The 13,405-nt window shown below is 34.7% G+C and overlaps 1 protein-coding gene across 2 annotated transcripts in view; it reads right to left on the reverse strand.

Annotated features, from left to right (window-relative positions):
- The window catches only part of LOC120225428 (39S ribosomal protein L1, mitochondrial-like), a 140,365-nt gene that overhangs the window by 59,313 nt on the left and 67,647 nt on the right, over positions 1-13,405 (reverse strand). For both annotated transcript variants that reach the window (XM_039223630.1, XM_039223631.1), the window contains 3 exons: positions 11,207-11,290; positions 9,482-9,553; positions 6,734-6,845 (listed from right to left, as the gene is read on the reverse strand). In XM_039223630.1, the coding sequence (XP_039079561.1) occupies positions 6,734-6,845; positions 9,482-9,553; positions 11,207-11,290 (268 nt within the window). The remainder of the gene's footprint in view (positions 1-6,733; positions 6,846-9,481; positions 9,554-11,206; positions 11,291-13,405) is intronic.

A 13,405-nucleotide genomic window follows, 5' to 3' on the forward strand; every position in this document is an offset into this window, starting at 1 on the left:
AAACCAATATTGCACTATACGTTAACTAAAATTTATATAATAAAAAATAAATAAATGTGAGACCTAAAACCGTTAAACTCTCAGAAGAAAACATAGGCAGTAATCTCTTTGATGTCAACCTAGGCAACATTTTTCTAGATACTTCACCTCAGGCAAGGGAAACAAAGCAAAAATAATCTAATGGGACCACACCAAAAAATAAAAACCATGGAATACTACATGGCAATGAGGAAGAATGAAATCTGGCCATGTGTAGCAACATGGATGGACCTTGAGGGTGTTATGCTGAGCGAAGTAAGTCAGGCAGAGAAGGACAAATATCATATGTTTGCACGTATAGGAGGATTAGGAGGAACTTGACTGAGGAACAAGGGGGAGAAGAAGGGGGGAAATGGTGGGGGAAAGGAAGAGAGGCAAACCATGAGAGACTCTTGAATGCTGACAAAAACTGAGGACTGATGGATGTGGGGGGGAGGGAGGGATGGGCATGGAGGAGGGCACTTGTGGGGATGAGCACTGGGTGTTAGGTGGAAACTAATCTGACAATAAACTATTTGTAAAAAAAAAAAAAAAAAAGACAAAAAAAATTAAAAATAAATAAATAAATAAAAACCTTTTGTACAGTGAAGAAAATCATCAACAAAACAAAAAGGCAACCTATTGAATAGGAGAAGATATTTGCAAATGATATATCTGATAGTGGGTTAATATATAAAATACATAAAGAACTTACACAACTGAACAGCAGAAAAACAATCCAATTAAAAACTGGGCAGAGGGGGATGCCTGGGTGGCTGAGTCAGTTGAGCGCCAGACTCTTGATTTCAGCTCAGGTCACGATCTCACAGTTCATGGGTTTGAGCCCCACACTGTACTCTGTACGGTCAGTGCAGAGCCTGCCTGGGATCCTCTCTTTCTCCCTCTGCCCCTCCCCCTCTTGCTTTCTCTGTCACTCTCTCAAAATAAATAATAAACATTAAAAAATAAGAATAAAAATAAATTTTTAAAAAATGGGCAGAGGATCTGAGTAGACATTTTTCTAAAGATAAAAGGGCCAAACGATACATGAAAAGACACTCAACATCACTAATCATAGGGAACTGCAAATCAAAACCACAATGAGCTATAACCTTAAACTGTAAGAATGGTTACAATCAAAAACACAGGAAATAACAAGTGCTGGTGAGGATGTGGTGAAAAAAGAACCCTTGTACACTGATGGTAAGAAAGTGAATTGGTGCAGCCCCTTTGGAAAACAGTATGGAAGTTCCTCAAAATATTAAAGATACAAATATCATACAATCCAATAATTCCACTGCTGGGTATTTACCCAAAGAAAATGAAAACACTAATTAAAAAAGCATATATATGTATCCCTGTGTTTATTGCAGCACTATTCATAATAGCCAAGATATAGAGGCAACCCAAATGTCCATCAATACATGAATGGAAAAAGAAGTATGGTATATAGATTCATGGGAATGTTACTCAGCCATAAAATATTATGAGATCTTGCCATTTGTGACAACATGGATATAATAAGGAGGTATTATGATAAGTGAAATAAGTTAGATAAAGCAAAGGCAAATACTGTATGATTTCATTTGTATGTGTAATCTAAAAAAACAAACAAACTGGTAGAAAAAACCTATAAATACAAAGAACAATATGGGGTTGCCAGAGGGGAGGAGGGAGATAGGTAAAGGGGGAGTGGGAGGTACAGGCTTCCAGGTATGGAATGACTAAGTCACAAGGATGAAAAGTACAGCATAGAGAGTACAGTCAATGATATTGTAACAGCAAAAACAAAATAAAAATGCTACTAAGAGTGATGTCCTAAAAACATATAAACCTGCAATAATGAAAAGTACAGTGATAATGGGAAGTAGGGGATAATAGTTTCTATAGGACAGTCATGGAGGGCCTCTCTATTTAGGTGATATTTGAATGAGAAAGTGAGCCAGGCAAATAAGCAAAGAGCATTACAGACAAATGGGCCCATAAGTCCTAAGACCAGAGAAGGGAGAACATTCAGTGTGTGTGAGGAAGGGCAAGGAGGCTAGAGTAAAGTAAATGAAAGAGTAATAGAACCAGCTGTAATATATCAAGAATTAATCTATAGTAATTATAATTATTCCTAATCATGACTGGAGTCTTTCACACATAGTTTTTTTTTTTTTAATGTTTATTTATTTTTGAGACAGAGAGAGACAGAGCATGAACTGGGGAGGGGCAGAGAGAGAGACACACAGAATCTGAAACAGGCCTGTCCAGGCTCTGAGCTGTCAGCACAGAGCCCGACACGGAGCTCAAACCTACTGACCGCGAGATCATGACCTGAGCTGAAGTCAGACCCTTAACTGACTGAGCCACCCAGGTGCCCCAATAGTTTTTAAATTAATACATGAGGGGAGAAATACTGAAAATTTTCAAATTCATTATTGGACAAAAATTCTCTCAATCTTAGCATTTTTCTTCATTTAACCAAAGAGTTCTAAGTGTTTTGATAATGCATGCTGTACTCTTAAGTACAGCGTGTTACTCTATGAGTTAAAAATACATCCTATTAGGTTTCAATAAGTTTACATCCACTATTCTCAAATATGATACAACACCAATGTTCATACAGAAAACAGTGTCCTACTCAGTATATGTGAATACTCTTTGGACAAGTCTGCTGCAATAATCTTTTGTCAAGACTCCAACTGGATCACTGATGTTCAATTCTAAGAGCAATGTATTAAGAGGAATACACATTAGTGAATCCAATTTCCTAATCATGTCCCTTTTCCATCTACCTGCCATTAACTTAGCATAGTTTAAAAGAATTCAACTATTTCTGATCCTCTCTCCCACTCTCTCTGACCCTCCTCTGGTCATACATGCTCACTCTCTCAAAATCAATTTTTTAAAAATTAAAAAAAAAGAACTCATCTGTTTCCATATATACCACAATAGCCACCATGCATTAATATACATAATAAAAAACTAATTCCACTAAATCAAGATATTTTTCATACTTATATTTTTATCTAGTAAGTGCTAAAAAGTTGGTTAGCAATAAAAAATCTAAAATATCAATAAAACAGATCTATATTAGAGATGTAAGAATTTCAGAGGACACTTACATTGGGGGAAAAAAGGTTGTTGGCAAGCAAAATGAAGCCCAATTTCTTCAAGAAATTTAAAAAGCAAGTTAAATTGTTTTTTTAAGGAAAGAATACTAGGAAAAGAAGCCAAATGTGCATTTGAAAAATAGAGAACTTGCCTACAGTTACGTAAGCAATTAAAATAAAATGAATAAAAATGCAGGATTAAACATGCTGCAAAATGTGCACACTCAATCCAGGCAAGGCAGCTACACCCACTCCCTTTGTAAAACAAAATGTAAGACAAAATGGGAAACTAATGAGCTCAGCTGCAGAGACTTGTTTGTTTGTTTTTTAATTTCATCCATTTGCTCAAAACGTAATTCTATTTTACCCTAAAGTCTTTTGTTGGATATAAGGGGAAGCAAATGCTCCTAAACAAGGAGAATAGGAATAAGCTCTGAAAATGCATAATACAAGCCTCATTTGTTCTAATGCACATCTGGTGTATTCCATTTTAACATTTTTGACAGGTTAATCGTTTGTCTTCATGTTTAAAGAACACAAATGTTTTGCCAGTACTGTTAAACAGATCCTGGAAGGGCGGAGGGGCAGGGCGGGAGTGAAAAGAAAAGGTTAGAGAAGGAGGTCTATTTTTTTCAAGATGCTTTGTTTAAGCAAATGGAAGTGGGGGCTACATATCTAGAAAATGTGACCATGGTATACAAAAGCTATGACTCATTATGAAACTAGAAATAAAGTCAATTAATACAAATAAACATTTTATAATGTTTTTATTTATTTTTTAGAGAGAGAGAGACAGAGCACGAGTGAAGAAAGGGCAGAGAAAGAGCGAGACACAGAATCTGAAACAGGCTCCAGGCTCTGAGCTAGCTGTCAGCACAGAGTCCAACGCGGGGCTCGAACCCACAAACCACAAGATCATGACTTGAGCCAAAGTGGGACGCTTAACCAACTGAGTCACCCAGGTGCCCCAAAATAAACATTAGGGACACTTTTCTTATTTGAAATAAATAAGGTATTTGAAAACTTTCCAGGCTACAAAACAATAGTCTCAAGTTTTATAATGCAAATGGTATTAAAAAAAAAAAAACAAACCCAAGGCTAAAGAATAAAGAAAATAGGAGCCAAAAGGATTATTCAGAAAATGGATAAAGTAGCAAAGGTGACAAAATTAATTTCTGTGAAAAATGAGTTCACTATGCAAAGCAAGGAGATGGCTGGATACTGATATATTTGGTATCCAGTTTCAATTTTAATTAACTATATTTAGTATGTTTGGTTTAGTGAGCTTGAATTTAATTAGAAACTACAAAAAATATGAAGAAATATTTTCATCAAATTCAACTATAATTCTGGTTTAAATTTTAAAATAATGTTGAGTTTCAAGTTAGGAAAGAAGTCTGATTCCATGACAACAAACACTACTGTAATGGATATTCCTAATAAAAACCACCAAACTCAGTCCAATATCCAATAAGGATGTGTTATTCAATGCAAGTTACCAAACATAAACAAACAAAACTCTAGGACAAGAAAAGAATTGGAGAGTCCATTTGAATTTGCTTACAGTACTGAACATGATCTATAAATCAGGTAAGTGTTAGTGGTTCATGTATGATGACTTTTAGAAGAATACTTTAGTTCAACTTGAATTGGAACTTGAATAGTCTACTAAAACAATTTTAAAATATTTGTTCTGTTTACACTATAAAATTTTATCCAAACTCCAGCACACCTAAAACGAACCATGTAAGAAAATGAACTCAATTTTCTTCCCAAATCTATTCCGTTTCCATTAATATCAACTTATTAGAAGATCCCAAGACTTCAACATTTCACCATCATTTGACTCCTCCATTTCTCCCCCTCAAATTGTTCATTCCTAACTATTAGCACAAAGACCTAGTGTCTTTGACATTTGTCTCCTTACTGCAGTCTCATTATGAAGACTTTAAACATTACCTTTATTAGTCTCTGACAATTGTGCCTAAACTGGTCTCCCAACGTCTAGTTTTGATTCATGCCAAAATATCTTACAAACTCTCGTTAGATTATTAAAGTTTTAAGGAACTCCTCATGTTAAAAACTTCTAAGGGATTCTTGCTAAATACAGAATAAAACTCCAAGCTTATTAGGATCTTATTCAAGATCCTTCTCAGGGCTCCTGGCTGGCTCAGTCAAAACAGTATGTGACTCTTGATCCTGGGGCCATGAGTTTGAGCCCCATGTTTGGTGTAGGGATTCCTCAAATAAAACTCTAAAATAAAAAAAGATCCTTCTCAATATGATACCAATCTTCCTTTCCACTATAATTTCCCATTATTCTCTTTCATTCAATGTACAGGTACTATTCACTGTAAGCCAAAGGGAACTAACTGATTTTTCATGTACATGGCCTAAATAATATCTGACTTACTTCAATGTATATGATTAATAGATTCTTTTTATTTAAAATAATATTCCCCTTAATCTATTCATCCAATTATTCAAGGTACAGTTTCTGTTTGTTTTTTTTTTTGGTAGGCACCATGTCCAAGGTGGGACTTTAATTCACAATCCTGAGATCAAGAGTCACATGTTCTACCGACTGATTCACCCAGCCACCCGTTTGAAGTTGTAGTTTATTTTTTAAGATTTTATTTTTATTTTTAAGTAATATTTACACCCAGTGTGGGGCCTGAATTCACAACCCTGAGATCAAGAGTCATGCACAGCCAGGTACCAACCAGGCACCTCTCAAGTCAAAGAGTTTTGTTTTGTTTTGTTTTGTTTTGTTTTGAATTAATTTATTTATTTTGAGAGAGAGAGACAGAGAAAGAGAGAGAGAGCAAGCACAAGTGGGGTAGAGGCAGACAGAGAGGGAGAGAGAACTCCAAGCAGGCTCCACACTGTCAGTGCAGAGCCTGACGCAGGGCCTGAACTCAGGAACTGTGATTTCATGACTTTAGCTGAGATCGAGTCAGACGCTTAACTGATGGAGCCACCCAGATGCCTCTCAAGTTATAGTTTAAATGTTAGCTCCTTCAGCATGTCTTCTCTGATTTCCCCACTTCTATGTAAATTCCTCCTGGACTGAACACCTTTGGTACCTTGTGAATTTATCATACAATACTGCACATATGGCTATGTATGGAGTAACATTACCTCTCACTAAATTTCATAAGGGGGAAATATCCATAAGGGGAAAGTTCTTTAAGGGAAACATCAGCAGAGTCATGCACACGGTAAGCATTTATATATATATGTATGTATATAAATGGAGAGAGACAGAGAGAGAGAGAATGCTGCCATAAATGAGTACACATACTATATTGATAAAGAGGTATAAACTGGTATAATGATAATATACCCAGTGGGAAGTATGTGCCAATAATTTCAAACTTCAATATGGCCCAAACTTAAAGAACTAGTATTACAAAGTAACTAGGTTTTCAAATTATTAGATTACCAATACTAATGCCAAAGGAAAAAAAATCAAATCCACATATTCTTACATAACATGAAATTCAAATACCAAAACATATAATTTACTCTATGTATATATTAGCAATTTTGGTTTATAACATACATATTAGAAAGTTGTTGACAGCATAAAACAATAAAAAAAAATTCTCCCTTACTTCTAGTTAGTTTTGGAAATCTTTTTTTCAGTTTCTTCTTTAATGGATTAAGCTCAGGCATTATTTCTGGAACAGCTACATAAAAGTCTGATTGAATTTCATCATCCAAAATCTGAAATTCAGGGGAGAAAGATAACCTTAGATTATATGAAAAGCTTTATCTTTCTAAAAATAAAGTATAATGTAGTAATTTCCCTATACTTTAGAAAGCAGACATTAAGCAAAATTTTTCTTCAAACACAAAGATCCCACAGACACATTTACCAGTTATGAAAAACATTAGAACCAAAACATTTTCTGATGTTCTTTTTTAAAAATAGTCACATCCTTTAAAGAAAAAAAGAAAGAGAAGAAAAGAAAAAAAAGCATTTACTGGGTTTAATTCTTAAGCAAAAGTGTAATAAACTAGAAGGTAGGAATGATGTATACATGGCTCATATAATCCTACAAAATTGAATTCATATGTCCATTAAAGCTGAGGAAACAATGTTGAAAATTCTGTAATATATCACATGTAAAATTAATAACCACTCAAATAACCACTAGCAACCACACTGCTTTCCTAAATTTAGAGCATCAAAAAAACTAATCTATAATTATTTTCACAAAGAACTGAAACTAAAATTCTATTTGCCTCCAATAACTAAAAATAAAAGAATAGGTTGGTTGAAGACAAATTCACTTATAATTTATCTATACTGAAATTCATTTTAATAGTAAAAAGAATAATATTTAATTTTTAAAAGACAGTTTTAATTAATTCAGACGAACATCCAAATTAATTAATAGACCACTACAATATACTCCATTTAAACATTTAATTGATTACAAAATAAACAACTTTTTAGAATAATACTGCCTAGACAATAAATATTTTTACCAATGATTACTTTTACATATAATATTTACCACAATATGTCATTCAAAGTCTTGGTTTGGGGTTACACAGTAAACCCTAAAATCTTGAACCGTGGCAAAATTAAGCAGATTCTGGAATTTTATCTTCTTGTTACTATTCTTATTTTTACAAATTCTTTACTCCCTAAATAACTTCCTGTGGTCCCCTTAACAGTAATAACTTGCATTAAAGGAGCACTTAGCACATGTGCCAAGCATTCTGCTAAACAGATCACATGATTTAGTTCATCCAGTCTTTACAATAACCCTAAAAGGCCAGTACTAACATTGACCACACATCCCAGACAGGAAACAGAGGGCTTAGGGAGGACCAGTCAGTCTATGAAATTATAAAGAGCAGACCCAAATTTTAAACACATGTAATATAGGTCCAGAACCCAGGACTCTCATTCATAGAAATACGAAAGCAGAGGTGATTTTGAAATGCCAAAGAGCTGCATGTGAAATCTCTACTCTACGACCTTCTGTATTGGAAACTAAGCTCTACTCTCTAATTCCAAAGAATTTGTGATATTATTTTTAAAAATTAAAAGAATTTTAATAATTTTATTAAGTTAAGGTTTATGATCCATCAGAAAGAACTCTGTACCACCCTCTGACTTTGACGCAGAATCTGCACATGAAAGTATAATCTCTTTGTATTTTCCTTGAGTGATACTCCCAAAATTCATTCTGGAGACTCTTCTTAAAAATCCAGAATCCCAGGGGTGCCTGGATTGCTCAGTCAGTTGAGCATCAGACTTTAGCTCAGATCATGATCTCACGGTTCATCGATTCGAGCCTCGTGTCAGGCTCTGGGCTGACACCTCAAAGCCTGGAGCCTGCTTCAGATTCTGTGTCTCGGTGTCTCTCCCTGCCACTTCCTTGCTTGTACTCTGTCTCTCTCTCTCTCTCAAAAATAAACATTGAAAGCAAAAAAAAATATATTTTTTAATGCAGTATCCCTACCACACTTAGAATACTCTTGGGATGTATTCCAAACAACAAACTACAAGCACTGCTGTACATCCCAAAGGAAGGGCGCAGTTCAAACTTTCCCAAAATCAAACTCTGAATATGGAACGAAGATAAATTTTCAAATCAGTTTCTCCTATTCTAAAACCAAAAGATATTAGATGATTAAATTTAGAAGAGAAGATTTTAGAAAATGTTACAGAAAATCTCTTATATTTTCAGAAATAACTCCCAAATTTAAGTAAATGGGCCTCTTCTTCCCACCTCTTAAAAAAGAAAAAAAAAGTTGTTTTGGTTGCAAACTGGCTCCACAAATTCTTTACTTTCTCCAGGCAGGCTACAGAGCCACTTGCGGTCTCCTGCTGAGCCTACACCACTCTGAAGCAGTTGGGGAGTAAAAGTTAACAGTAATCAGAAGTATCATATTACCATAGTGGTCAGACACTATCCTTTGTGATCTGTAAATTTAATCACACTTTTCACTCTAAGAAGGAAAACAAATATTTGATCTTCAAATCATGAATAGAGATATTCAAGGTGCTACCATTTAAATTTCATTTTAAATCTCACATTCAAAACCACAAAGAATCATATTACCCTTTCCAGTCTACCCACAAAACTCTCACAAATATACAGGAAGCAAGGGGGAAAAAAATCACAATGTAAATCATAATTTATATCGGAGTGTCTGGATAGTTTTTTCTTAGCTAAAGAGACTAAGAAGAGTAGGAAAATTTTTCCCTGCTCTACAAAGCTTTACTAACCATTTATCAAAAGATATAAGCATAGTGGTTTTGTTCCATATGTAATAAATCAATGGATGGCAAAGATAACAGAACAACTTCTATAACTAATGAACATGAAACAACACTGTACCTTCTGAATCAGATTAGTTCCTCCGGCAAACGCAGCTCCATTTTCTTCTGCTATTTTAATCTCTGATGCATTCTACCAAAATACAATAGTTTGAACATCAGTCTCTAAATAAATTCAGTCTGCTCTCAAGTATTTTGTCAGAAATAATATCACATTTCAAAGTAAAAACTGTGGTTTTTACTCTTAATTAAAAATGCATCTCTGTTGATCAGATGGATCAGAGATATTATATCTGGAACAAGTTTACTTTGTAGGTGATTAAGGTGTTTCTTGACTAACACATGAGGAAATACATTGAAATGACATATTAGGAACCTACCAAGTGGTCCAATCTAACTCGTCAGTGCCTTCTGGGGCACCTGGGTGGCTCAGTAGGTTAAGCCTCCAACTTCGGCTCAAGTCATGATCTCATGGTTTGTGAGTTCAAGCCCCGTGTCGGGCTCTGTGCTGACAGCTCACAGACTGGAGCCAGCTTCAGATTCTGTATCTCCCTCTCTCTCTGCCTCTACCCTGCTCATACTCTGTCTCTCTTTCTCTCAAAAATAAATAAAACATCAAAAAAAATGTTTTTAACTCTTCAGTGCCTTCAATACATCATCTTTCAAAACTAAAAGATTAAAATATATCTAGTTTTGCTAATTTAAATGGTGACATCTTATCAAACCAATATAGAAGAGGAAAAATTACTTAAGAAATGATAGAATCAAAACTATATTGTACACCTGAAACTAATATAACTTTGTATGTCAACTAACCGGAATTAAAATAAAACCTTAAAAAATTTAGCCAATTGTCTGAAAATCCAAAAGAAAAATATACAGTGTCAGTTATTTTCTTTCTATATGTTCTGTTTATGCCACTTGGTTTTACTGTAAAAATGTATCACTCCCTTAAGTTATTCAAGTTTTGTAGCATTCTGACAGCTCTTGGCTACACTTTTCTGGAAAGAAAGTAAAGATCTCTTCCTTGAAAGTGAGGCAGATAAAGAATAATCAAAACATTCTACAAAACAAATTCATAAATACATTACAAATAAATGTTTTATAATACAAGAAGATTGACAAAGAGCCATATGACTATTTGTTACAAGCTTGAGTTTCCTGGCTTTCCAGACTAGATATTTCTAAATCTGTGGTTTCTTGAGGGGCCTGGATGGCTCAGTTGGTTAAGCATCTTACTTCGGCATAGGTCATGATCTCACAGTTTGTGGGTTCGAGCCCCACATCGGACTCTGTGCTGACAGCTCAGAGCCTGGAGCCTGTTTCAGATTCTGTGTCTCCCTCTCTCTCTGCCCCTCCCCCGTTCACACTCTGTCTCTCAAAAATGAATAAACTTTTTAAAAAAAATTTTTTAAGAAGAAAGAAAAAGTGTGGTTTCTTTGTCTACACAGGACTAAGTGGACTCACTGCTTTAAAATAAATTTATTGTTAAAAAATAATAATAATTTTATTGTTTTTGTTTGAGGAGAGGACTTAGAATAGGTACCAGGAGCTAGGAGGATGAATAAATTCTCTATTTCTCTTCAGTTTCTTGTGAGAAACATAATGTGATAGATTAATGATGATGAAATTAATGTTCTAGTTTAGCTCTTTCTGAAACTAATGACACAACCTCAAATGGAAAAAATAAGACTGTGTAAATAGACTACTCATTCAGTTGATTCACTGATTAATATTATATGTAAAAAATATTAAATGATATAAAAAGTTGACAAAGATTACTCACCCCTGTAAATACAGCAACTTTATTGATTTCTGAAACAAACGGGTACGGAAAACTAAGAACACTGGCAAATGGCTCCACTTTTTTCTAAAAAGACAACAATGGAAAAACAATTATGAAAAATTCATTTATGCTCTTTCTATATCTCACATCTATAAAAAACAAAACTGATGTTTTATTTCCAACATTTTAATTTTATCATCTGTCCTTTAATTAATCCAGAACTATTCACAAATTATAATTTAAAGCATAGAGACTATATTTCAGGATATATGAGTGCCTCAGTCAATTGAGTTTTGACTTTTGATTTTAGCTCAGGTCATGATATCACAGTTTGGGAGTTCAAGTCCCACATTGGGCTTGGTGCAGACAGTGCAGTGCTTGCTTGGGATTCTCTCTCCCCCGCAGTCTGCCCCTCTCTCACTCTCTCTCTCAAAATAAACAAACATTTAAAAAAAAAATAAGAGACTATATCTGTTTTGTAAGGAACCATAATGAAAATCTAAATCACTTTCTCTCCCTCCAAACTGCCACAGCACTTGGCTATCTCTATATCATTCATCACAGTGGCTCATATATTAAGAGATGTGTTTGCATATCTATATCTTCCTGAGCTCCTAGTACAATGCTTTCTACATGATGGATATCAATAAATGTTTACTACCTTGAATTAAATTCAAAAGAACATGTAATTTTTTGTCACCATCAAGGAGGACAGGAGTATAGCTATGCATAGTAGACTACAGAAAATATCCAGCTAATCTGCTCAATAGGAGATCCTTAATCTCCACCACTGGCTCTAAATAATTACGTGGTATTAACCTTAAATCTAAGACAGACTGCCAAGCCTGAAAGACTCTTCTATGTGGGACTGTTTTGAAACTGCCCCGTACTTTCAGACCTATTTGGGAAGTCAGCTGGAAAATCCAAAACACATAAGGGCATGCACTGATATGGGTGGAGATTCTACAGGGCCTCTGAACTAATTTGTTTAGTTATCTAGCCAAGGACCTGTCTAGCCCTGTGGCACATATCACTCAGAGAGAATTCAAACAGAAACAAGTTGTAGGCCCACAGGTTTGGTGCAATTTTAAGGTCAAGAAAAGGTGTTGTTCCCTAATTAAAACTGACTGAAAGATTACCTTTTCAGCAAAACTTTGAATAGTGATAACCACCTGAGGATTTGGGGGGAGGGGAGTTTCAGACAAGAGGGTACAAACTCTTGAGCATATTTTATTATCAGACTCAGTTTTATTGATTGGCATTCCTTTGCCATTAACACGTCACAATAGGGTTTTAGTAAATTTTTTAATGGTAAGTAATCACAATAAAAGCACCCCCTGGGGGAATATTAGCTTGTTGTACAAGCACTCTATCAAAAACAAAAAATGTCTTAGGAAGACAACAGTACCCTTTCAATGTTACTAGTTTACAAGTGGCTTTCACTTACGAAATGAAGCTTATGGTCCTAAAAGTCTTCATCATGAACTACAGTTGACCTTTGAAGAACTCAGGGATTCAGGGCACTGACTTCCAACATAACTGAAAATCTGCATATAACTTGACTCCCCAAAACTTAACTATTAATAGCCTACAGTTGACCAAAAGCCTTACCCATAACATAAATAGTAAACTAACACATATTTGGTATGGTATGTATATTTATAATATATTGCATTCTTATAGCAAACAAAACTAGAGAAAAGAAAATGCTATTAGGAAAATAAGGAATAGAAAATATATTTACAGTACTGTACTGTATTTATCAAAAAAAACTCTGCATATAAGTGAATCATCACTATATATTAATGGTTGACTGAGAAAATGATCATCTTGGATACTACAACTTTTTAAAAATAAAAGCACAGTAACTTATGTTATAAAACAAAATTACAGCATGGCTAGTATAAACTGTTTCTAATAAGTAAGAACTAAGAGATGAGACAGACCTCGATTCAAATCCTAACTCTACCCTCTACTCTGTGACCTAGAAGAAGTTACTTCAGTTTCTATGTCTCAGCTTCCTCTTTTGAGATTATTATAGGATTAAGTGAGAAAATGCATGCAAAGCACTTAGCATTGTGGCTGGTACACAGGAAGTTTCCATAAATGTTGACTGTGATTATTAAACACTTAACAAGTCCTTTACATGCATTATTTAATTTAAACCTCTTAAAAACTGCATGGGGGCGCCTGGGTGGC

Source organism: Hyaena hyaena, unplaced genomic scaffold (assembly GCF_003009895.1).
Source record: "Hyaena hyaena isolate Hyena2069 unplaced genomic scaffold, ASM300989v1 scaffold_1402, whole genome shotgun sequence".
Classification (NCBI taxonomy): domain Eukaryota; kingdom Metazoa; phylum Chordata; class Mammalia; order Carnivora; family Hyaenidae; genus Hyaena; species Hyaena hyaena.